Source organism: Vanessa tameamea, chromosome 25 (genome assembly GCF_037043105.1).
Source record: "Vanessa tameamea isolate UH-Manoa-2023 chromosome 25, ilVanTame1 primary haplotype, whole genome shotgun sequence".
Classification (NCBI taxonomy): domain Eukaryota; kingdom Metazoa; phylum Arthropoda; class Insecta; order Lepidoptera; family Nymphalidae; genus Vanessa; species Vanessa tameamea.
In genome coordinates, this window is record NC_087333.1 from 2531132 (window position 1) to 2557050 (window position 25919).

Genomic DNA, 25919 nt, shown 5'->3' on the forward strand with positions numbered 1-25919 from the left:
ATATAGCTATTTTTAATTATCACTGTAATGTCACAGTTATTATGCGACGGACATGTACGTTGATAATTCTTAATGTTTGGTATTTAATTTACGTGAATTACTGTAGGTTGTAAATATTTTTACTTATTTAGGTTTAAAAGAAAAAAAAAAATTATTTTATGCAATGTTGCATGCATTAATTTGACGTTAACAACAGCCAACACTGTCGTACATATAGCAATAACAAATTTGAAACTTTATCACATGAAAATAAAGACTTTTTTAGTATAATTAAAAATATTGACGTTGTTATCAAAATATTTTCTTATCAATTATTTTTTTTGACATTTCTACAAATCTATTACAGTCGTAAATATTGTAAGGTACTCACAGGTACCAGAAGAAATTAGGATACATTTTTAAGATACGGTAGGTTAATAATATATTCATAAATTAAATATCGATATTCAATAAGTTTATATTACTTGAAAACCTTTTGTTAGTGATTTTAATTAAAGAAAATGAATAATAATTGAATTTATACAAACTTGAAGGTACGTCCATCACTTAAAAAATAAGATCAATATAAGCGAAGTGTGTAAAATAGTTCAATATGTAATTATATACTTTTTATTGTTTAGTCAACTTTATAAAAATAATTAATACAGTGGTTAAAATAAAAATGTTTATCTAGTTATTATAAACTTAATGGTAAATCGTGTGACATATATATTTTATTTTTTTAATATCTAAGTTTTTACTATATTATCTTCTGATCTCATTGAGTAGACATCTTCTTGTTTTATCACAAAACAAACAGTGTTTTGATAAGATGAATGATTCTGTTGTAATTTGTTTCTTAATTACAATTTGATCATTCAGGTTATAAAACTCAGAATCATGATGATAACATTATTAAATAAATGAGAAAAAATATTTTAGTTTCTTTATTAAAATATATATGCTAGGTAATGTAACCAGAACACAAAATAAAGCAATTAATAAATTATTAATAATCAATGTATAATAGACTATTAATATTTTTTTCAAATTGTATAAAAGGAAATTTACAATATTAAAAAAAAAAAATAGGTATATGAATAGGGATGTAAATACACAATATAATAAAGAATTGTAAATATATTAGACAAAATGTTCTGTATTTATTATTGTTGTTTCAACTTACAAATACTATAGTTTTATATAATATACATAAATAATACAAAAATGAATACCTACCTAGGATAGTCTTAGTAATATTCCACCAACCCGCATTGGAGCAGAGTGTTGGAATATACTCCAAACCTTCTCCTCAAAGAGAGAGGAGGCCTTAGCCCAGCAGTTGAAAATTTACAGGCTGCTAATGTAATGTAAAAATAGTCTTAGTATAGCCTCCTTTGAAGAAACACAGAATAATCCTATGCTCAACTTTAATTGAAATTCCCCTTTTGATAATTTCACAGAGATATGGATAAACCAAAAGGCTTCCAATTCGCAATAGACAGAGGAGGCACATTTACAGATGTGTTTGCTCGTTGTCCAAATGGCAAAGTGCGTGTCATGAAACTACTTTCAGTAGACCCACAAAACTATGATGATGCACCAAGGGAAGCTATAAGACGGATCCTACAGGAGGTTAGTAGTGTTTATGCAAGAGCAAATTAGTTATTTTTTTGTTTTTAAGCCTCATAAATACACATTTAATTAATTATATAATAATGATTATACTGAGAGACATACATTTTTTTTATAGCATATGTAGGCAGATGGGCAAATGAGCTACCAGATGGTAAGTGCCCATGGACAGTGGTGCCTGTAGTTACACTGGCTCACCCACCCTTCGGACCGAAACATAAATATATAATAGCTTGAGGAATGCCCTAACACCAAGTATTGAAATATTTGTAACCTAGTATCTTACTTATAAACAATGTAATTTATCATTTAAAGATTTACATAACTATCTAATGAGATAATAGACTTAGGTATTTTTTTATCTATTATTTATGTAACTTCTTTAATAAATTTTCCATGATGGATAAAATAAACCACAAAATCTACCTAAGAATAAATAATATGATCACAGGTAATAATGTGACCAACCTAGGTGGGTACAACCCAATTATTTTTATTCTGCCAGCGACATGTTATACTTCCATTTGGATCATTGAGCCATTGTAATTACAAGCGTTTTAAGCCCATTGACAGGTTAAGAAGTAGTTTAGTAGTTATGAGCAGAGCAAGATTGTGTGTTTGTAAAAATAAATTATAATTAAAAATAATTGTTTATTTATTATTCATAGGTACACAAACAGCATACAATCAGAACATAGAAATTGAATAAAACAAAAAATTTAAAAATGAAATCAATATGAATTGAACTTTTTTTTCAGATTTTTTTTCAGAAAAAATCAGTAATATCTGTCAATAATTATTAAGTATTTACAGTCAATCATTGAATCGTAGATATAATATACCTTACAATATTTATAAAAAATGGATTATATTTTTTTTTTAGGAAACTGGAAATGCTTTGGATAAAGATGGTAAAGTAAACTCATCACTAATAGAGTCGATTAGAATGGGCACCACAGTGGCGACAAATGCTTTATTAGAGAGGAAGGGTGCTAAGATGGCACTCGTTATTAATAAAGGCTTCAAAGATCTCTTGTACATCGGTAATCAAGCCAGGCCTCATATATTTCATTTGGTCAGTATTATTGATACTCAATCAGGTAAAAAATATTTATTATAAACATGATGGTTGATGATGAATGATTTATAAGAGTGACAGCCGGTTCTTCTAGGTAAAATCTACATTTCGAACGTATGGAGCTGTACATTTAATATATAAAATTACATTTTAAAAGTAATTGAGAACCTACTAGAGTAAATTTTGATTACTTAGTACACATTTGTGTTTTTATAGATTTCCATTTCTTATTATATATTTATGAAAATTATAATTTTCGACATTTTTAAAATTCTATATTTTGATAATATTCTATCAATAATCTGCTACAAACTTTGACTAAGGTGCAAGGTCTGTGGAGAACTTAAGATTCACTCAGAACGCTATATGCTATGATGAGATTTAGAGAGTGTTAGATTGAGGCGCGTAGTAACTTTTTAACATTGCAAGCAATATGTACTCAGTGTACTATCTTTGACTTTAATTTATTTCGTATAAAGATGTAGTGACTACGTGAAAGTGTGTTTCCATTGGAATAGTTAGCAAGTACTGCATATGCTATTTTTAATTAATATAAGATGTTTGTAAAAAAAAATTGTCATCAAAAAGTACAGACAACAAAAAAAAAACAATTTTCCAATAGTGGAATTACTTACACCTTAAAAAACAAAGCATTTATAACATAGTTATTAAAAAACATCTTAATATTAAATTAATTTATTATTACTATTTTAATATTGCAGAATATAAAACGTCCCAGTGTTCTTTACACAGAAGTTGTAGAAGTGGACTGTCGCGTAATACCAGCTTTAGAAGATCGTTGCCAAATCGATAAATCTAAACTAAACTGGAAAGAGGTTTATGGCACTACAGGCCAGAAAATGTTAGTTATGAAAGATGTGGATGAGGAAGCGGTACGGAAAGATTTAACAGCCCTAAGAGAGAAAGGGATAGACAGCATTGCGGTTGTTCTTGCTCACAGTTATACGTATCGTGAACATGAATTGAATATCGGTAAAATTGCTCAACAACTTGGTAAGTTTGATTGTCATTCATTTAGAAAAATGTTAACAATAAAATTCGTAATGTTTTTTGTAGTATGGTTTTTATTTTTATGAAATTTCGATGCAGCAAATTTCTTTGTATTTTTTGAATTCCAATAAAACAGGTTTCAACCAAGTATCCCTGTCACATTCTGTCACTTCCATGGTGAGGATGGCTCCTCGAGGGTACACGGCGTGCGCTGATGGATATCTTACTCCCCATATAAGAGAGTATGTGAAGGGCTTCGCCAGTGGCTTCACGGACGGCCTGAAGAATTCCAATGTGCTTTTCATGCAGTCTGATGGCGGTTTGACGCCAATGAATATGTGAGTACCTACAATGTAAACTTTTGGAGAGTATCATTAATTCATTTCTGTCACTCATCTGAAAACCAACGAGAACAGGTCGAAAAATCTATGAAATTTTGTACTTATATAGAGCTGTGTTAAATTATTTTATTATTTTGTTTTCTAGGTTTAATGGGTCACGTGCTGTATTATCTGGTCCTGCGGGTGGAGTGGTGGGCTATGCACTAACATCTTACCAGAAGGAGACTAATTTGCCTGTCATTGGTATGATCTAATTTCTAAACCAGTAGTTCCCGAACTTATTTTTCTCGTGGACCCTTTGCAAAATTTTACTGGTTTCGGTGGACCCCCTGCTGCTACATTTCTACCACATTCTTAAAGTCGCCAAAAAATAAAAATTCTGAGTTCTGTCCCTATATTCCGATAGGTAAAATAAAAACGAAAAATGGTACATTTTATAACACTTTATTTATTAAAAGAATAGAATTACAAGAAAAAAATAATAAGGTAATATAGGTTCAGGTCATAATTTTAATCAGCAAACGATCAATGTTTGGCTTTATTTTTGTGAGCAATAACCGCAAAATACCCCGCTCTGTGATCTTTAATTTGCTCCTTTTTTTGTTAAGAGGTTTGTAACGGCATTAAAACTCCTTTCGACAAGGTATGACGAGGGAAAAGCTATTAAAAATTTTCTTGCGATTTCCCACGGTCCAGGATATTTTTCAGGTATTTCTGCTACTTTTTCTTTGCTGTAGCCATGTATCGTGTCAGTTACCTTACCTGTAAAAAAAAATGTTTTAGAAACCAAGATTTTTTCTGAATATAGGTATCACACCGGAGCCTTTGTGAGCACGCGGAAATAGAATTACGGCTTGTAAAGGGACCAACTAATAAACCGCTAAGACAAATACAGACGTTTTCACAAAACGGTATCAATTTTAAAGTACCTAATTTACCACTAATTTTTAATGGTACAAATAAAAATTGGTGTACTAAGTATCGCATACTGATCATATTTGTGTAGGAAAAAATAAAAGTCGAAATCCCAAAATTGTCCATAAAAACGATAACTAACATTTCATCAAATCAATGAGTTCACGCGCTCCTTGTATTTGCGTATTTTTTGTCTGCGGCTTCATTGTTAAAACGTGACGAACTGGCATCGAAGCTCAAGCCCCGCCCTTTTCCCGTCGCCCGCGCGCCGCTCGCTCTTTCCGAAAAGGAATAGTTTTGATAAAATAGTTACTTCAAAATCAATTTAAAATGATTGTGAAATTACTGTTTTATAAAATTAGCAGTTATTTGCAAGAAAAATTACAAAATTAATTGCTCTGCAATATTGCTTATTCGGCCTTTTTAGAGAGGTAGTGATTCTCTCGTGAAAAAACAATTGAATATAACGTGCTGTGTTTGTCTTCAAATCGAAAGAGGACAATTAAAATATCTGTAAGTTACTAAGTTACCTATCAATACAAGCAGTTGTGATCAACCGACTAGTACACGTAAACAAAATACTTAAATACTATAGGTAGGTACTTACTTTTCTCCGGCACTAGCAAAGACTGATAGAAATTTTCTCACACCTTTTTTTTCGAAATTTTGGAAACATATAAATGAGTTTGCCTTTGGCATCAAGTATTTATAGTGGTGATCAAGTTCATGTCTGAACAAGCATTAAGCATTGTCAATCATTGGACAAGTAACAGTCGCTTGCCTTATTAAAATATTATCTGCTTAGTTAGGTACTTAAAACAATGTAGGTAGGCCCTTATAAAAACTTTGCTTACATTTTTGCTCTTTACTATCAAAAGCAGATAAATTTTCGTAGACCCCTATTAACATCTTATGGACCCCCATTTTTTATTCACGCCTACGTAGACACCCAGCAAGTCTCCCGTGGACCCCTGGGGGTCCACCTGGACCACTTTGGGAATCACTGTTCTAAACAATCAAATGCGAAACACACCCATTCTCTCTCTCTTTCTGACACATCCATACAAATACATCTAAAAATATAACCTAATAGGTTTGAAAACCAGAATTGATTCGTTAGACCGTCAACGTCTCCTGTTGTCCTGTTGTCAGGTTGTCAGTATAAATATAATTAATCAATTAAGTTATTAAAAGGCGGTTTCTTTAAAACGCTTATTTGTAGGTTTCGATATGGGTGGAACATCTACAGATGTTTCTAGATATGCTGGAGCCCTTGAACACGTCCATGAAGCGACCACCGCCGGAGTGACCATACAGGCACCGCAGTTGGGTGAGTTATATCTGTTATAGTAGTAAAGTACAGGTCCATCTGTGCGGATACCGCTTACTTTTCAAATCTACCAATAAATAAATTAACAGCTTCTAAATGTCCCATTTTTGGCCTAAGGCCTATCCAAAAAATTTGTTTATAATTCATTTCGTTCTCGGGGGGAAGGAAAACATCGTGAGAAGACCTGCATGACTAATTTCAATGAAATTCTGGCACATGTGCAACTTCTTCTCATCGGTAGAAAAGGCCTTAGCCCAGCAATGGGATATTTACAGGCTGTTACTATAATCAGAAATACTTTGTATTGCGCCATTTTCCCGTGGGTAGCGTGGAGTGAGAGATATATATTTATATTTAATAAATAATATTTGATTAATAAATATATGTTATTAGCTAAACCTGGCTTAACTAACTAAACCTTGGCTTTACCCGCGCGGAATTTATAAAACACAAACTTCCAAATTTCAAGTTTGTTGGTGTTATATATATAGATCATTTATTCTATTCTATACTCTTCGTAGATATTAACACAGTAGCAGCAGGCGGTGGTTCCATGCTTATGTTCCGGTCCGGACTCTTCGTAGCTGGACCGGAATCAGCGGGCGCAGAGCCGGGACCGGCTTGCTATAGGAAGGGAGGTCCACTGACAGTTACTGACGCTAATTTATTGTTAGGTAAGTTGAGAACTCGAATGAATAGTGAATCCTGTATGACTGTGGAAATGTTGATTAGAGTAAATGGTTAGCCAAATATGTAATACTAGTTGCCGCCCGCGGCTTCAGTCGATTTTTAGAGTTCATTCGTCAGATATCCTTCCTTGAAGTTTAAGCTTGTTGCATATAAAATTTCATCAAATTTGGTTCATTGGTTTGGTCGTGAAAGAGCAACAAACAGACAGACAGATTGACAGACAGAGTTAATTTCGCTTGGAATTTAAGAATTATCTATTTAAATATGTTGGAGAAGCGGAAGACTTTTGTATATTTGATATTATTTATTCGTCCTGCATGGTCACTGCGCCCATCCGGCACGGTAAACAAATATGATGACGGTGTCGCTCTGACCGCTTTCGTTCAGGGCTAATATCTAGGGAGACAATCCAACTGCGTAGGACATATTAGTAGTAGTGGACAAGTGTGTGGGTAAACACAGGTGCACTTTTATTCCCTCACTCTCACGATCCGATGAGACGGCAAATCCGACACGAACGAAGAGTTCAGGCGCAGAACCAACGGCTTTACGTGCTTTCTGAGGCACGAGAGTGTACACACTTTCAACTTGCAGACTCCGGGCTGTTACTGATTCTTTCGATAGAAAAACCCAATAAGTTTTTTTTGACCCGAAATGGGGTTTAAACCTAAGACTTTAGTATTTGCGACCCTATATCTAGCCACTAGACTAATGAGGCCGTCAAAAGAAATATAAAGGCTATATAGACCGTTTTATTCTTCAAGTGGTCCAATTTTTATAGGATATGTCGGATTTTGATTTTCTAGGTCGCCTTCTACCGGAATATTTTCCAAAAATATTCGGTCCGAATGAAAACGAACCTCTGGACAGAGATGCAACAGTTTCCGCTTTTAGAAAATTAACTGACGAGATAAATAGTCACCTCAAACAAGATGGCGGGAAGGCGGTAAGCATTCATGCTTTTATCACTTTGTTAAGGTTGTGCCGATTGTGAATTCAGTATTACCAAAGTAGTTAATGTTTCACGGCTGAGCATAGCCAAATCCGCTTTATCCTGGCCAGTGGGAGGTGTCTCCCCCATGGTGGTCAACTCTTGGACTATAGTGCACCCCAAAGGGTGTCTCAATAATTCTTTTGGGTACAGAGGAGATCACCAGAACGGCTGCTTGTTGTGCTTACAACGGTGTTGAGCAATATGCCTCCTGCACTTTCAAGGAGAAGTTTTGGAACATATTCTGACACGGCACTCCGCACTCCGGCACATGCGGCTTGTTAGATACAACATGTAGATTTCATCGTGATTTCTTCCGTCACATTGAACACATGAAAACATTAGTGTTGCGTGACCACATTTTTAGTACTTAAATAGAATATTTTTTGCCTTTAATATTAGAACAAGAGTGTAATACTATTTACCATTCTGTTTTTTTAATTATTTATTTCAGATGACCATGGAAGAGGTCGCAATGGGCTTTATCGACGTTGCCAACGAAGCCATGTGCCGTCCCATTAGGTATAGTAAATATTTTTAATTATTATTCATCAAACGGCATATCCTTGGATGATCGAGTCCCGAAACAGTGTAAAATGTAATTTAATTTACGAAGTGAGCTTTTTTTTTTATGGCATTGATTGGCGGACGAGCATATGGGCCACCTGATGGTAAGTGGTCACCACCGCCCATAGACAAAGGCGCTGTAAGAAATATTAACCATTCCTTACATCACCTATGCGCCACCAACATTGGGAACTAAGATGTTATGTCCCTTGTGCCTGTGATTACACTGGCTCACTCACCCTTCTAACCGGAACACAACAATACAGAGTACTGTTATTTGGCGGTAGAATATCTGATGAGTGGGTGGTACCTACCCAGACGGGCTTGCACAAAGCCCTACCACCAAGTAAACAGTAAATTTTTACAGTATAACACTGCTCGTTTCGGTAACAATCAATAAAATTATATGCCGATAAGTGTTTGGTAGTTCACTATTACGACGCGCAGCTGTGACAGCAGACGCGGGCGCCCTTAACGACAAAGTCGGGTGAACACTCCGCGGTTCAGTCGAACCTCGCGGGTGTTCGGGCTGCCACAAGGCGCGTTGCAGGGCGCTGACGACGGCCCGCGGGCACGACGCGCGCGCGCACGCGCTGGCGAGCTTCGGCGGCGCCGGCGCGCAGCACGCGTGCGCCGTGGCGCGCCGCCTCGCCGTGCCCGAGGTGCTCGTGCACAAGTACGCAGGTCAGCGATCGTTTCGGTTTTTGTGCCACCGTAAGCGAACGAGCGGGAGGCTCGCCCGGTGGAAAGTGACGTCTCCAACACCGGGGCACTTGCCTTGCAAAATGAGTAGGCTCTTTTCTTGAAGATTCCCAAGTCGTATCGGCTTAGAAAACAGTTTCGATCTGTTATATATCGGTGATGCCAGTAAAAGAGCTGACTATCATCTTTGTGTCTGCTATCTCATCATCACCAGGTTAAACTGTAGTGAGGAGACAGTCGAACTCGGTACGGGTCGGTAGTCACATTCCTAAATCGATAATATTTTCTAAACAGGAAATACTAATTCTTTATTAATTAAAATACTTTATTCTAATTCTATAATTAATGAACTTATGTGTTAATAAATAGTTTTTTTTATAACTAATATATAAAGCCCGTATAACAGATCGCATGATTGGCGTATAGCTATTCCTTAAATCGTCAATGCGCCACCAGCGAGGTTATGTCTTGTGCTTGCAGTTACACTGTCTCATTTAAACCGAAATAGAACTAAGTACTGCTTGGCAGGAATATATATATATATATATATATTTAATATATGTATAATAGTTCTTGCAATCCTAATTTTAATGGATCAAAAAGTCCTGATTATTAAACCTCGTCTTTGTGCTTGTGTGCTGCTTACAGACATTTATCGTATAATGTAACAGGTGACGCTTGCGTATGTAGTGCATTAGTTAGTTATTATTATTAACTATTTGTATAATTTTTAGGTATCCTATCGGCATACGGCATGGCTCTAGCCGATGTGGTCGAGGAAGCGCAGGAGCCCAGCGCCTTGGTGTACTGCTCTAACAACTTCGACCAACTCGACATGCAGCTGGACAAGCTGGCTGCGGTCTGCAAAGACAAGCTAAGAGCTCAGGTAATTTTTATTTAATAATTCTGTAATTTTCTTAGTTGAACACCAGGTTTTCTGATGTTGGCCATAGCCATTGGCGCTATAAGTAAATATAGTGATGTCATACATCGCCAACCGCCAGGTTTTCGGCCTGGCCGAGCATGTGTATTTGAAAATATTATTAATGGTATCCATATTATTTAGTGTTGTTAAAAACATGTGTTAATAACTGTTTTTGTTTATGGAATGGCTAATGAAATCTTTAAAATAGATAAAAAATATGGAACCTAATTGTTTTATTGTCTATGCCAGGGTTTTACAGACTCTCAAATAGTAGTTGAACCGTATCTTCATCTACGTTACTCGGGCACTGATTGCGCACTTATGGTGTCTCCATCCCGTGAAGGCCCTCACAGCACACGACATGGCGACTTTTACACGGCATTCATTGAAAGGTTTGTTCGACATTTTAATATATAGCAAATAGACCATGGGGTCATTCATTAATTACGTAAGACGATTTAAGGGGAGAGGGGCGTCGACCATGTCTATGTTTTCTTACAAGAGGGTAGGAAGGAGTTTCGATAGTTCTTACGTAAGATCAAAAAAATTAAAATTATTTGAAAAAACGCGGGAAACCGCGAGATTGCTGAGGTTCGCTCGGATGCGTACTTTTAGAACCTTTGAAATTACAAATAAACACATTTCAAAAAGTTGTTAGTTTGAAAAATAAACCAAACGTGTATTCATTTTCTCCTTTACATTCTTACGTAATAAATATTAAACAGGGAGGGATGGGGTCGGCCAGTTCTTATTTATACTTATATCAGGGGGAGGGGGTAAAAACTAGCGAAAATAGTCTTACGTATAAAATGAATGGTCCCCATGTTATGTGGTATATATAAGTGGTCACCAACGCCTATAGGCGACTGTAAGTACTATAAAAAAATATTATCATAAATACACACCCAACCTTGGAAATGTCCTGATACACGTGCGCCTGTAGTTACACTGACTTACTCATCCGTCAAACTCACTTTTTTTTTAACGATTTGGATAGGCGGTTTTCAAATGGGCCACCTGATGGTCAGTGCTCATTAAGAAAAATTAACCATCCCTTAAATTGCCAATCCTATCTTAGTAACTAACATGTAACTTCCCTTGTGTATCTAGTTACTGACTCATTCACCCTTGAAACCGGAACACAACAATATTGACTACTGCTGTAGAATATCTAAGTTGGTGGTATCAACTCAGACGGGCTTGCACAAAGACCTACCACTAAGTATAGGTAAATTAATGTGGCGGTGGAATAATGAGTTGAGTGGATGGTACCTATCCAGGCAAATGTAAACCCTTCTGGATGGGTAAAGGATAGGTTATATGTTAACACACAGCCCTACTACTAAGTCGATATTTTAACGATTGAGCCTACAACTACTTAAGAGCTTAAAATATACTTTTTAACATATATTTACTATGGGAAGAGATACAAGCAAATAAATATAAAAGTAAATTAATTAGTATTATTGGCCTGCCCAGTTAAACTGCAGTTATTATTGGAAATTGTATAAACTATTCCATATCAATATATGGCATTGTGTGATCTGTGAAATTTGCAAAAAGATGCACATTCAAACCAGAACACAGCAATGCAAAGTATCGATGTTCAGCGATGTTCGTGGCTGTGATATCCTAGTACATTTTCATTTGACTAAAAATGACGACCTCCGTGGTCGAGTTGTGTGTACGCCGGTTTTCATGGGTACGCCACTCCGAGGTCCCGGGTTCGATTCCCGGCCGAGTCGATGTAGAAAAAGTTCATTAGTTTTCTATGTTGTCTTGGGTCTGGGTGTATGCGGTACCGTCGTTTCTTCTGATATCCATTTATTTATAATTCCCATAACACGAGTGCTTTAGCTACTTACATTGGGATCGGAGTTAATGTATGTGATGCTGTCGAATATTTATTTATTTATTTAATATATTACACATTATTATTCCAAAGAATTAGTCACATCGTCTCATAAAACGAATGTTTAATTTAAACAGGTATAAGAACGAATTCGGCTTCACGCTCTCGGACCGTGACGTGCTCGTGGACGACGTGCGCGTGCGCGCCGCGGGCCGGAGCGCTGGCGCCGCAGACACCGCGCCGCCTGGCGGGAGAGGCACTGAACCGACCGTGGAAAAGGTCATTGTAATCATTTATTTGTTATTTGTATAACACTATACTCCTCGGCTTCACTCGCGTTTTGGGGATTAGTCGTCAGGCATTACGTGGATGTCCTTCCTTAGGGTTCAAACTTCGTACCAATTTTTATCCAATTCGGTTTAGGAGTTTTGCCGTGAAAGAGCAACAGACGAACAGACAGACAGACGGAACAAAGGGACCGCAGACAAAGTATCACATTTATAAAATTAGTATTGATTATGAATCTCTTAAAATTAATATTTATGTTATTTTAGATAGTAAAAGTCTACTTCGAAGGTGGCTATCAAGAGACGGCTATTTACTTGCTGGAAAAGTTGAAGCCCGAACAAAAGATACCCAGCCCTGCTATAATCATGGATAGTTTGTCCACAATACTTATAGAACCTGGTGAGTAAACATTACTCTTCATTTTAAGGCACAGGACCGACGGCTAAATGGGTATTTATAAGTAAAATTAAATTGGTTATAAGTATGTCGGCGGAATAATGAATGTAAAAGTATATTTTCCGTGCTTTCCAAACTACGGGTGTTTATAAATTCTGAATAAAACTTAATAACCTTTTCATGGCCCAGTTAGGGTTTAAATATTTAACTTCTGGATCTGCAGCGTTTAAGGCTATACCAAGGTTGGGTAGTGTCTTCGTGTTATAAGATATTGTGTATTTTTCATACAGTACCAAATTATATTGACAATGTTGACTACTAAGCATCAGTCAAACCATTTGCCAATCCGCCTATTTATGAATATGGATAAATCCCGGCAGCGGAATTTCACCTTCGGACATCTCGTTAAAATTCTAAATTTCACCCGCGCCACCTAGATGTCCGAAAATCCACAACACGAACGCGAAACGCGATTTTTTAGACATTTTTTGCCTCGCACAACCCTGTGAAACCAGCTTTCGCTGGCGGTTTTTCCGAACCGATACGACTTGGGAACCTTCAAAAAAAGAACGTACTCCTTCCTAAAAGGGCGGCAACGCACCTGCAACCCCCCTGGTGTTGCAGATGTCCATGGGCGGTGGTAATCACTTTCCATCAGGTGAGCCTACTGCTCGTTTGCCCCCTATAACATAAAAAAAAAGAAATGATCCGGACATTCTTATGAGAACTTAAACACTTAGCGAAATTCGTATTACAGGTAGTTGTGCTGAAATAACTAAATATGGCGATATCCGAATCATAATAGGCGCAGGTCAGACTAAAGTGGTTACTTCTGATCTGGACACGGTTCAGCTGAGTATATTCTCGCATAGATTTATGTCTATTGCGGAACAGATGGGCAGGTATGTTTTCATTGAACTGTTGTATTTCATAAACTTTTGAAAGGTAAAGAGTTTTGTTAGTGACAATTTAATTTAGAGTCAACGTTTCTATGTGTGACGTTTACAAATGAAACTCGTTTAACGCAAGGTGTACTTTGAGTAATTTAAATCTTGTTTAATATCAATACGAAAATGAGAATTTTTCAATAATAAAGACATAATTTTAAACTCATTGAATATAAAAGTATGAATTATTAGAATAGAATAATAATACTAGTATTAGATAAATTTAATTATTAATAAACATTAAAAAAAAATTACTAAGAGTATTATGCTTATAATGTATTTAATGTTCCAGAGTCCTCCAGAGAACGTCAATATCCGTGAACATTAAGGAAAGGTTGGATTTCTCGTGCGCACTGTTCGGCCCGGATGGCGGGCTCGTCTCCAACGCGCCGCACATCCCCGTGCACTTGGGCGCAATGCAAGAGACTGTACAATATCAAGTGAGATCGGTTGTCTTATTTATGGGCATGGACCACACGTGTGAATGTTTGTTATTTAAAGATTAAAATATAGATTTAGAATATCAGTAATAGTTGAACAAAGTGATTGCATTTATAACTATGTACACAAAAAAGATAATTAGATTTCAGTTATACTTAATTATAGCTTATATATATATATATATATAAATTATTAATATAAAAAAAAAACCGACAAACCAAAGTTTTGTTGTGAGATCATAAATCTTATTAAGTTAAAGTTAAATATTTTATAAAGAAAAACATTTAACATTTAAAAATTACAAATGAATAATTCAATTGTCATTTTTTAATATATTGTATGTACGCAAAATTTAATGTCTTTTTCTTATGTCAGATGAAAGTTCGGGGTGACTCCATTAAGCCTGGGGACGTGTTACTGGCCAACCATCCCAAAGCTGGAGGCTCTCATCTACCAGATTTGACCGTAATTACTCCAGTATTCCATAAGTGAGTAATTATTAAGTAAACGTTAGCTTCTGTCCATAGTTTAACTTTGACGTATTGCGTACTTGCCTTCTCGTATACGTAACGATAGGTTAGCCTTATCTAATCCTACAAATAATATCACCCATGCTTTGGCGTGTCTTCAAGTGTGTTCGCCAAAGAAAAAAGTGTCTTCGAGTGTATAAGCCTGGACTTTGAGGTAACCCTTTCATAGTACATATTGTATATTGAAGGTTAGTTGTACTAATAAATATTGGTAATAGATGCTGAATGATTTATATTGTAATTTTGGACACCTTGAATTTGATTGTCCGCATTAGGAGGTCCCTAATCTCTGACTTTTAAAGAATGGCAAAGAAAATTTTAAATCGGAAATAGCCTCTAGTTCAATCAATCTTAAAGTTTTGATAGTTCGTAATAATTCGAAGAAATTGTACATATTTGACAGTTATCTAGATTTTGTTTTAAGGACGTCGACAAAACGAAGGCCTCGATTCAATTTAAGGGGTTCTCCCTTTATTTTTGTCGTCTCTCACATCCTCATATCTCAATTTTTGCTAAGCCTTTCAATTTTTGCCCGTAAATGTCCCACTGCTAGGCTAAGGCCTTCCCTCCCTTTGAAGAGAAGAGAGAAGATTTGGAGCTTATTCCGCTCTCGCTGCTCCAATAGGGTTGGAGGTACTCATGTGGCATAATTTCGTTGAAAGCAGGTTTCCTAACGATGTTTTCCTTCACCGGCGAGCACGAGATTAATTATAAACAGAAATTAAGCACATGAAACACAGCCCAGTAATTTGAATGGAATAGTCTTGTCTCCCCCGGGTAGCGCGTCGGGCCTACCCGGGGGGGGGGTCGCGAATGCTCAGCGAGCGAATGTTGTGCGCGGCAGGCGCGGCGGGCGGCCGATCTTCTTCGTGGCGTCGCGCGGGCACCACGCCGACGTGGGCGGGCTGTCGCCGGGCTCCATGCCGCCGCACTCGGCGCGCCTGGCGCAGGAGGGCGCCGCCTTCCGCTCGCTGCTGCTCGTCGAGCGCGGACGGTTCCACGAGGACCAGCTCGTCGCAGGTGGCGCAACCCTTCGACCAATGAGTGGCCTGCCATTGCAGGTGCAAGAATTTTATCTGTGCATGTCGATTTCCTCACGATGCTTCACTACACCGCTGAGCTCGATAATGATTGGTAATGATGATGTTTTCCTGATTCATTTCTTTCACTTCCACGCGTGCGCAACAAAAATTCACCGTTTTCTTAACTTTAATATTTCGATGCGACCGCAAAATCCGATAGTACATATGTTTTGGTGAGCTACTCGATCTATAATTAACTATTTTCTGTGTCGAATCAATCAATAAAAAAACTTAAAGAAAACTTTAGACTTAAAATAGAAAAGTTTTAAAATAATGTATAGAAGTTTAAGGCGTTAATTAACATTTTATTTAGTTGATATTTAAATACGTAAATGTACTTTACAGAGCTAATGAAACCGGGCAAGGAGCCAGGCTGTTCCGGTACTAGGAACTTGGCTGATAATTTGTCAGACTTAAAAGCCCAAGTGGCTGCTAATCAAAGGGTGAGCCGAGGGTTAATTAGAATAGTAAGAATATAGGGTTTTAGCAATGCAATTACCACACAAGGGACATCTAATATGTTACTGTTGTAAATTCAAAAGTTTGGTGTTTTAACAGAACGTGTAAACGGATTTGAATGAAATTTGGAATGACTTGACTTGACTTTGGTATAAATCAGTGTTTTTTCTCAGGGTATTCAACTAGTATCGGAACTGATAGAGGAATACACCTTGGACGTTGTGCAAGCGTACATGACGCACATACAGAAGAACGCGGAACTTGCTGTCAGGGATATGTTAAAGGTTTGTTAATTATGACACATTAAACCTAATTGAAAAAGTGTTTATTTTATTCGTAGTATACCATAGACTTAGATTAGGCTAGATACCACAGCTTGACGTCACGATGACGTCATCCCAGCCATATATGCAAAATTACTTACCCATGCTAGATATTACCACCATTGGTTCGGATTTACCGTTGAAGAGTTTTAACAGTTTATAACGGTACAATTACACGAACAAGATGCGCGTCAAGTGCATTGCTCTGGTCACGCTTTTTCGGATAACTTTAGATCTCTAGCCTGCTGGAAATCTATTTTAAATACTAAGGGAATAGTTATACCCCTTTAAATGAGATCACGATTAGTTAGCTTAGAACGAAACAGCACGGCACTTCACGAAATTATGAGCTTTGTCTGCCTGACTTTGTTGTAATATTCTGACTGATTAAACCTACTTCTTTATCATTCGGATACATTCAATGCCGGATTAACCACGTAGCAAAATTAGCAATTGCTACGGGCCGCATATTTAAACCCACACCTCTACCTGAGCATTTTTTTTAAAGTTATTTGTGTAGTATTATCAGTTATCAATTGTTAGTTCCTTATCATTATTCTAAATTGTCGGGCGATCTCATCTAGTAGCGCCTATAGTATTCAACTAGAATATTAATTACTCACAAATATGTAAACTTTAGATGGTAAATAAAAGTATTGAGTATTGAATTGTATTTTTACCACTTTATACTTAAGAACCAAAAACATAGCAGATCAAGATCTCTGTTTGAAAGAGTTTGCTAGTTTGATGTCAGAATATCTTGTCACGCAATGAAACAGAAGTAAAACCCGTGTAGTTTTATTAAACTTCATACTGTCGACAGGAAATCGCTAAAAATGCGATCGCTAAGACCGGCTCGGCCGTTCTCCAGGCCACAGAGTACATGGACAACGGCACCCCCATCGTCCTCACCGTGACTCTAGACAAGGAGCTCGGCAGTGCGGTGTGCGATTTCACGTGAGTTTGCTTTATTTATTTATGGTCGGATTATATACGAGCCCGACTAGGTAAGTAGATTATATATAGATCATTATACGAGGGGCGTTCAATGTATTCTCGGTATCGAGGTGATATACTAATGATAAGGGTAATTTAATGACCTCATTAGTTAATGACACTCTTTGAGGGTATAAATACAAAATTTCATTTAATTGCCACCATTAGTATTCAAGATATCATTGCGAAAAGACAACTATGATGACTGATTCGACAATGATGAAAAAAATCGAGGATCGCGCAGTGATAAAATTCCTCACAAAACAAGGAAAAACTCAAAAAATTATCCATGAAGAAATGGTGGCTGTTTACCAAGATTCTGCGCCTTCATTATCTACAATTCAGAAGTGGTCAAGTGAATTCAAACGGGGTAGAGAGAGCATTGAAGACGACCCCCGCGCTGGTGGGCCAATTTGTGCCGCTACTGAAGAAAACGTCAAATTAGTCGAAAAACTTGTACTTGAAGATGCCCGTGTAAGAGTGAAAACATTAGCAGAAATAACTAAGCTATCCGTGGGTACCATTCATACAATCCTTCATGAGCGCCTGAATTTGTCAAAGGTCAGTGCAAGATGGGTGCCGCGAATGCTCACCGCGCTACAGAAACAAGTGCGAGTTGACTGTTGTAAGGAGTTTTTGGACCTCTGTGGTGAAAATCCGCAAGGTATTTTCGATCGGATTGTTACTGGTGATGAAACGTGGGTTCATCACTATGACCCTGAGAGCAAGCAAGAGTCCATGCAGTGGCACAAAAAAGGATCAGACCCGCCGAAGAAGTTCAAAGTCACTCCGTCCGCAGGAAAGCTCATGGCCACGGTGTTTTGGGATTCTAAGGGAATCTTGCTAATCGAGTACACAAAAAAAGGTCAAAGTATTACTGCTGCATCATACGCAACCACCGTGTGTAATTTAAAGGAGGCAATTAAAGAAAAAAGACGTGGAAAATTAACCGCAGGTGTGTTGTTGCTTCACGACAACGCGCCGGTTCACAAGGCGCGCCTTGCCCAGGCTGCTGTGCGGGAGTACGGATTTGAAGAAATCAATCATCCACCCTACAGTCCGGACCTGGCTCCTAGTGATTATTATCTATTCCCTAATCTTAAAAAAGACCTTCGTGGAAAGCATTTTTCGGACGATGAAGAGTTGAAGGGAGCAATAAACGAACATTTTTCGGGTCATGAAGAAAAATATTTTTCAGAGGGAATTAAAAAGTTACTTTCACGAACAAATAAATGTATTGAGATGTTAGGGGAGTATATTGAAAAATAAAATTTATTCAGAATTTTCCGCCTTTTCCTTCATACCTATACCGAGAATACATTGAACGCCCCTCGTAGCTGTTTTTTTCGGGCGAGGGAGCCAGTTTAATTGTTACATGGTTCATAACATATAAGAGTCATGAACTGACTAAGGGATTTTACAGTTTTAGAAGTTTTTACTACCCGCATTTGACGACCTCCGTGGTCGATTCCCGGCCGAGTCGATGTTGAAAAAGTTCATTAGTTTTCTATGTGTTATTTAAACCGATTTTAACAATATTTCAATTTCAAATTAATTATAACAATTTGTTTTTAATATGATAACTATGAGTGTCTAAATTAAATACCACCAATATCTTGGCATAATATTCGTTGAGTCGTTAGTGATGTATGTGACTGATGTGGGGGGGGGGGGGGATTTCAGTGGCACAGGAGTAGAGGTTTGGGGTAACTTGAACGCCCCGCGCGCGATAACGCTCTCGGCGTTGATCTACTGCCTCCGGTGCATGGTGGGACACGACGTGCCGTTGAATCAGGTATTTTATAATCGAAGCTCTTTGCATTCATTTTTTATAGTGTAAATAACTAAATAAATGAATTACTAATATTTACCCCTCCATTAAGCTTAATGAGCTAAGAGTCGAGACGACCAGTCGGTAGTCCAAGGGGTCAGGATCAGTCCTGCGACTTTTCACATTGCTAGGAGGCCCGTAAATTGCGCTTTTGATGCTTAGTCTAGACGTGCAATACACACGGTTGAGTAAGCCAGTGTATTTATAGACACAAGGAACATACCATCGTTCCCTAGGCGGTAGAGACAACTTAGTTTCAGGTAGCCCATATGAGCCACATTTTTTGAAGTTTATTATGAGCGTGTGAATTGTCCACCTATAACAAATTAAATTAAATATGTTTTTGGAATATAAAAAAACTTCTACTACTACTCATAAATCCATATTTATAGCTGCAAACTGTTTGATGTGCCTTTCCGCTAGGGCTGCCTGAACCCGGTGCGAGTGATAATCCCCGCCGGGTCCATCCTCGACCCGTCCGAGGACGCGGCGGTGGTCGGCGGCAACGTGCTGACGTCGCAAAGGATCGTCGACGTCGTTTTAAAGGCTTTCCAGGTGAAAATTAAATTAATGACATCCAGCGGTTCCTTAGCTTTTAAGGACCTATGCAACTTTATTTAAGGTCAAGGTATTTCTAAGAAACCAACACAACCAAAACAAGTGTTGAAATTACATATTTCTTGAATTATTTAGCTCAACTAATAGATTAATTCTATCAAGTTCATATCTATAGATAGTTGTGGTGGTAGAACTTTTTTGGAATGAATATCTTTTACGCGACTTACAGTAAGGTAAACCGACGAAAACGTTATGCTTCAGGCGATCTTTCCCTCTCGTTTCCTTTCTCTCTGTCTCTTTCTATTGAATGCGTTGTTATATAACACTATTTAAAAACTAATTTGAAGGATATTGTTTTAATTCACACGTGATTTGTTTTATTTCTCGTTGTTAATTATGTATTAAATCGCGAAAGTAACTTTGCTCGAACCTCTTTTATTTTTATTAACTAGCAATCAGTAAGTGTGTGACTTTTATAAATGTTAGCCATTAAGCAAGGTAACATTTTTTTTAGTTAATAGTTCCTCAATTGACAAAACTGTTGTACTTCTGTACAGGTGTGCGCCGCATCACAAGGTTGTATGAACAACCTGACCCTGGGCGAGGACGACTGGGGATACTACGAGACCGTGGCCGGAGGCAGTGGGGCGGTAAGCTAGATTTTTACCTTGCTGGGTCTGTAGAGAAGATGATGACCCCCAAATGATGACCTCTTTCACTGCCAAAGGAATTTCTTGAGGATAGCAACCGTGCTATAAGTGTGTTGTGTGTGTAAATAACAGTAACAACCTGTAAATTTCCCACTACTGGGCTAAGGCATCCTCTCCCTTTGAGGACAAGGTTAGAAGCTCATTCCACCACGCTGCACCAATGCGGGTTGATGGATATACATGTGGCAGAATTTCGGTGAAATTAGACACATGTAGGTTTCCTCACGATGTTTTCCTTCACCGCCGAGCACGAGATGAATTATAATCACAAATAAAGCACATGACAATTCAGTGGTGCTATTAAGCAACTAAGTTATCATCGCTAAAGATGCACGCGTTATAACCACTGGGCCATCTCGGCTCTGTGTGCAAACTCGAGTGTTATTCCCGTACTCTCAGAATCCGATGGGACGTCAAGAGGCAATACAATCTAAGATAATTGAGGTGCAGAACCGACGTCTTTTCTTGTATCTCGAGGCATGGGAGTGTTAACTCTGCCAACTCCAAGACTTTGGTTACTGAAAAGTTTTCGACTGAAAAAAATCAATAATCTTCTAATTGGGCCGATCAAAATGGAACTTGTAATGTGCGGCTTTATATGTTGGCCAGTAGACTAACAAGTCGCGTCAATATCACTTCTACTGACAAGGGTCTCCACTCACAACGGTTGGTAATATCAAGAGTCTTTCTCGGTCGCCCCTCTCTCACACCCACGTGACCAGGGCCCGGGCTGGCGCGGCTGTGGCGGGGTGCACACCCACATGACCAACACGCGCATCACGGACGTGGAGATCGTGGAGACGCGGTACCCGCTGCTCGTCAGCCAGTTCTCCCTGCGAGCCGGCTCGGGGGGGCGAGGTCGGTATACTGACTACTCTGCGTGACTGCTTCCTCGCACATTAAGCATGTCTCTAAAAACACATGAATATATATAATTTATTCCAATCGCAAGAGGACAAAATATAAATATACAACATTTGACATTGTTATCACGCGATATCATTGGTCGAGAGCTGGAATGATCTATGTCATAGATTCTATATTTATTATGGATTTTCGAATAAATAGCGTTTTGAACATCGAAAAAGCTGTTACCGGAAATTAGGAAATAAAATTAAAGCTGATATAAGCAGCTAGCTGGACTAGTGTTGTATTATAAATAAAGATATATTTATCAAGTCCTTTTAGTCGTGCAGGATATAGCTAAGCTATTAGCAAATGTCATAGAATACTCGAATCTAAGGTCTGTTTATATTTATTACTTCTTCGATTGGAGTACGAATAATAAATATGTTCAAATTTAAGTTTCACTATCGTTTGATCGTTCATTTTGATAATTTTGGTTTGGCAAACAGTCTCTTCAAATTGACTCACATATAAATCCTTTTAAACTTGTTTGTGATACATATTCCAATTGCCATCATTCTTCTGCTGTCTTAAATACCAAAATTGTGGTGAATTGGGTTACGTCTTAGACGATTGGTTTTAATGAGACAATTTATCAGGAAACACTATTAAACGTACCAGGCAATGTACATATTGATGATGTCACAAGAAAATAATAAAATATAAAAAAATATTTTAAGTGATTTAATCAAAACAAGTCATAAAAGAAAATTGAAGAATTTCACAATTAATACCAAAAACGATATCACTTGAAATTCATCAATACGGATTCCTTCAAGCATGACAGATTTATAACACGAATGATACCCTCAGGTCAGTGGGACGGTGGGGACGGGGTGACGCGCGAGCTGGTGTTCAGGAGGACTGTTCAGCTCTCCGTGCTGACGGAGCGGAGAGCCTTCCAACCTTATGGGATGAACGGTGAGATTATTTACTGTGACGGACTTAAGGTTATAATGATGTATTTATGATAAATGAGCATTTAAAAACTAAGGGTGTCTAATTGGTCTAATTGGGTGGCGATGTAGGGAATGATTTAAATTTTTTACGGTGCCAATGTCTGGTAGTAGTGACCATTTACCATCAGGTGCACTAGCACGCCTATGCAGTAAAAGAAAAGTACTTTTATTTTATTATGCAACTAATATTACAAATCAGAAATGGTGTCTTTGTTTCCAATCACGCAAAAAGGGTTTTTGAAAGGTGATATATATATATATATATATATAGCACATAGACGACCTAAAGCCTGACGCGCACACCTCTTCCTTTTCGCTTGCTAGCGATAAGTGGTGGAACCTTTTAATATATATTTTTTTAAAGCGTGGAGTTAATGCTCGTTGACTTCCAGGTAGGAGACATAACATACATATATAATTGTATTTGACTAACATGACTGTATTTTTAGATGTTGAAAAAGAGTAACCACTGAGTTTCTTGCCGGTTCTTCTCGGTAGGTAGATTCCGAACCGGTGGTAGCTTTACTTTAACTATTTTGTTAAATGACAATTCAAAAGTGCTTGTGAAAGCCTACTTGAATAAAGTATATTTTGATTTGATTCGATTTAATTTAACTGTCGTAAAAAAACCAATAGTTTTGCTAAACATTTGATTTTTCCGTTTGTCACAAACACTGTCTCCATAACACAAGTCCTTTAGCTACTTACATTGGGATCAGAGTAATGTATGTGATTTTGTCCGATATTTACTTATTATTATTGTTTATTTATTTAATTACCCAATAATATGACGACCTCCGTGGTCGAGTAGTGTGTTCACCGGTTTTCATGGGTGCGCCGCTCCGAGGTCCCGGGTTCGATTCCCGGTCGAGTCGATGTAGAAAAAGTTCATGTTTCTATGTTGTCTTGGGTCTGGGTGTATGTGGTACCGTCGTTACTTCTGATTTTCCATAACACAAGTGCTTTAGCTGCTTACATTGGGATCAGAGTAATGTATGTGATGTTGTCCAATATTTATTTTATTTTATTTTTTTTATTACAGTACAAATATAATTTTATATGTGTTCAGGGGGCGAACCCGGCGAGCGAGGCCTGAATCTCCTGCAGCGAGCTGACGGGAGACTGATCAACCTCGGCGCTAAGTCTTCCGTTGTAGCGTATCCGGGGGTAAGTGATGGTTTTAATAAGAATTTAAGCAATGTTGTCACCATTTTTTGTTACTAATAATTATTTACTTTTTGAAATAGTATTCTACTTTGTGAAATAAAGTAAACAGGCGTCGCTTATTCTTAGGTCTGAGGTATATCTTTCAATAACAAGTTTAGATGTTATAATTTTAACTGCTATAGTCGGTCGTCTGTCAGTCAGAGTTCGGTTATGATTTATCACGTTAACACAGTTTAAGCGTCAACAGCGCAATGATTTAAGGGCCCAGCGATGTTAAAAGTCGGAAGATCGATCCTGACGCCTTTGGCTATTGTCGTCCCCACTCCTAGGTATAAGGTTAATTGGGGGTAGTAGGAATATTAGTAATTAATAATTAATCCTTAATATAGAAAATTGCTACTTTTCCTTAGAAATTATATATTAATAGTAACACGTATTATTAACGTTTAGGATAAATACATAATGAATTCTCCGGGCGGAGGCGGTTACGGGCGACCGTCGGACGCCGCAGACGCAAACAAACAAACTGACAAGCAGTACAGTGAGTTTCTAGAGCGAGGCAGCGTGTACGAGTATAGAAGTGCGCAGGAGGCCGTTTAAGGGTGAATGTCAAGGTCGAACCGGCACATATTAACGGATACGCATAACATGTACGCAAAGTGCGTACAATCCGGTGGGAACTTTTTGCGTCAGTTACATAGAAGCGTTGCCTTTATTGACATTTTTTTTAATCATTTCATCACATCACAAGTTTTATTTCAGTTACAAAATTAACAGAATTTATTCTGAAAAATTTAACTTTTTTACCATTATTATTGTTATTTTGTTGACCTAGAAGATTAAGTTAAATCGCGCACACAGTTATATTTCTAAACGCTTTCAATATATGTATATAAAATAATATAGTATTTGTTAGTGCATATATTAATATATTTACAGAGTTCTGCTCTTTTTATTATGATTATTAGATCGGTCGCATTCATTTATAGAAAACTTTTTTAGCAATATTCTTTTACATATCAACTTTGATCTAACTTCTAACATACTCAAATATACTAATATTATATAGAGGTAACATTTGTTCGTTTGTATGTAGTGAGTAATCTCCCGAACTTCTAATCCAATTCTATTATTTTTTTCAATGATTTTCGTAATTTCTGAGTGCTATAGGGTTATGACTGTATCATAACATTTTCTTTATTAATAAACTGCACCCGTACGAAGACGGGGCAGGTCCCTAGTGTAGTCACTAGCGATCTGCCCATATATAGGTACAATAACAAAAAAAAAAACATATTACCAAAAAAAAAAAATCCAAATATCCTGAATAGTTCAAAGCTAACTAAATTCCTTTAATCCAGAATACAGAATTTACTTTTAAGAAATTGTAACGTAAGTTTCGTAGGGTAGAATAAAACCGATAAAATGTCCTTGTGTTTTAGAACTATGATATCTGGATTAAAGAACCTATTTCAGTAAGGCACAAAAAAAGAGGCACTTGTTTTGTTATTTTATATAGGGTGACTGGTAAACGGGAGACTTGATGCTAAGTGGTCAACATCGCTATGTCTATGTGTGAGATGACTGAGTACCTGGACGGGCATGCACAGTCTTACCACCATTCAATATGTTCAACGCGCCGTCATCCACGAGATCATGATGCTTTGGCCCTTGTAACGTTCCTGAATGTTCGTTGTTACTTCGACGAATGTCGGACGAGACCATCTAAAATATTTCTGCACGGTTTAATTAAGAGACTAAAAATTTCGTGTACAATACGCGCCTATAGATGTCATTACAAATACTCAGCTATTGTGTCTAGTTTAGTACAGAGCAAATGCTCAGTAAAAAGTTTTAAGGAGTTTAATATTTTGTCTATGACCAAGTCTTCGCTCTATAGCACAGTAATGCCTTCTGTAGTACTGCGTTGTCTATTGGAGACCACAAACAAACAACAGCCTTCTGCCTTCCTAATATAAACGAAAACGATATTCTTTGACAATAAATATATAAATACGCACACATGCAAATACACGTACCCAAAATCGTTAAGTACAATTTTTTAATTTCTATTCTTTATAGGTGATGGTGTTGTTAGATTAAATAATAAAATTTACATTAAAACAAACGTAACGTATTCAAAGATTTTATTTAGAAAATAAGTTTTACAAATATATAAGATTTATAGTGAATGATTTAATGATATATTTTATACAGTTAATGTTTATTATTTACCATTTTTTTCATGTTATTTACAAAATATTGACAATAAATCAAGTTTTATATGATGATCTTTGTTTAATTAATTTC

The 25919-nt window shown here is 37.2% G+C and overlaps 1 protein-coding gene across 1 annotated transcript; it reads left to right on the plus strand.

The window, feature by feature from the left end:
* The first annotated feature begins 329 nt into the window (after window positions 1–329).
* LOC113396875 (5-oxoprolinase) lies at window positions 330–24958 on the plus strand. The gene is made up of 29 exons (XM_064218905.1): window positions 330–408; window positions 1443–1614; window positions 2498–2689; window positions 3415–3706; window positions 3840–4041; window positions 4190–4287; window positions 6182–6289; window positions 6811–6963; window positions 7786–7925; window positions 8425–8492; window positions 9088–9221; window positions 9974–10125; window positions 10414–10556; window positions 12154–12295; window positions 12571–12703; window positions 13458–13602; window positions 13940–14087; window positions 14464–14576; window positions 15463–15638; window positions 16046–16143; window positions 16333–16443; window positions 17306–17439; window positions 19162–19273; window positions 19733–19864; window positions 20425–20517; window positions 21300–21435; window positions 22297–22404; window positions 23512–23609; window positions 24060–24958. Exons 2-29 carry the CDS (start codon window positions 1447–1449, stop codon window positions 24207–24209), a joined length of 3879 nt encoding a protein of 1292 aa, XP_064074975.1. The 5' UTR covers window positions 330–408; window positions 1443–1446; the 3' UTR covers window positions 24210–24958.
* The last annotated feature ends 961 nt before the right edge of the window (window positions 24959–25919 follow it).

Coding starts and splice junctions, on each gene's coding strand:
- LOC113396875 (XM_064218905.1), top strand. CDS start 1,447: ATGGATAAACCAAAAGGCTTCCAATTCGCAATAGACAGAGGAGGCACA. Junction 1,615..2,497: donor TAAGACGGATCCTACAGGAG/GTTAGTAGTGTT, acceptor TTTTTTTTTTAG/GAAACTGGAAATGCTTTGGA. Junction 13,603..13,939: donor ATTGCGGAACAGATGGGCAG/GTATGTTTTCAT, acceptor TTAATGTTCCAG/AGTCCTCCAGAGAACGTCAA.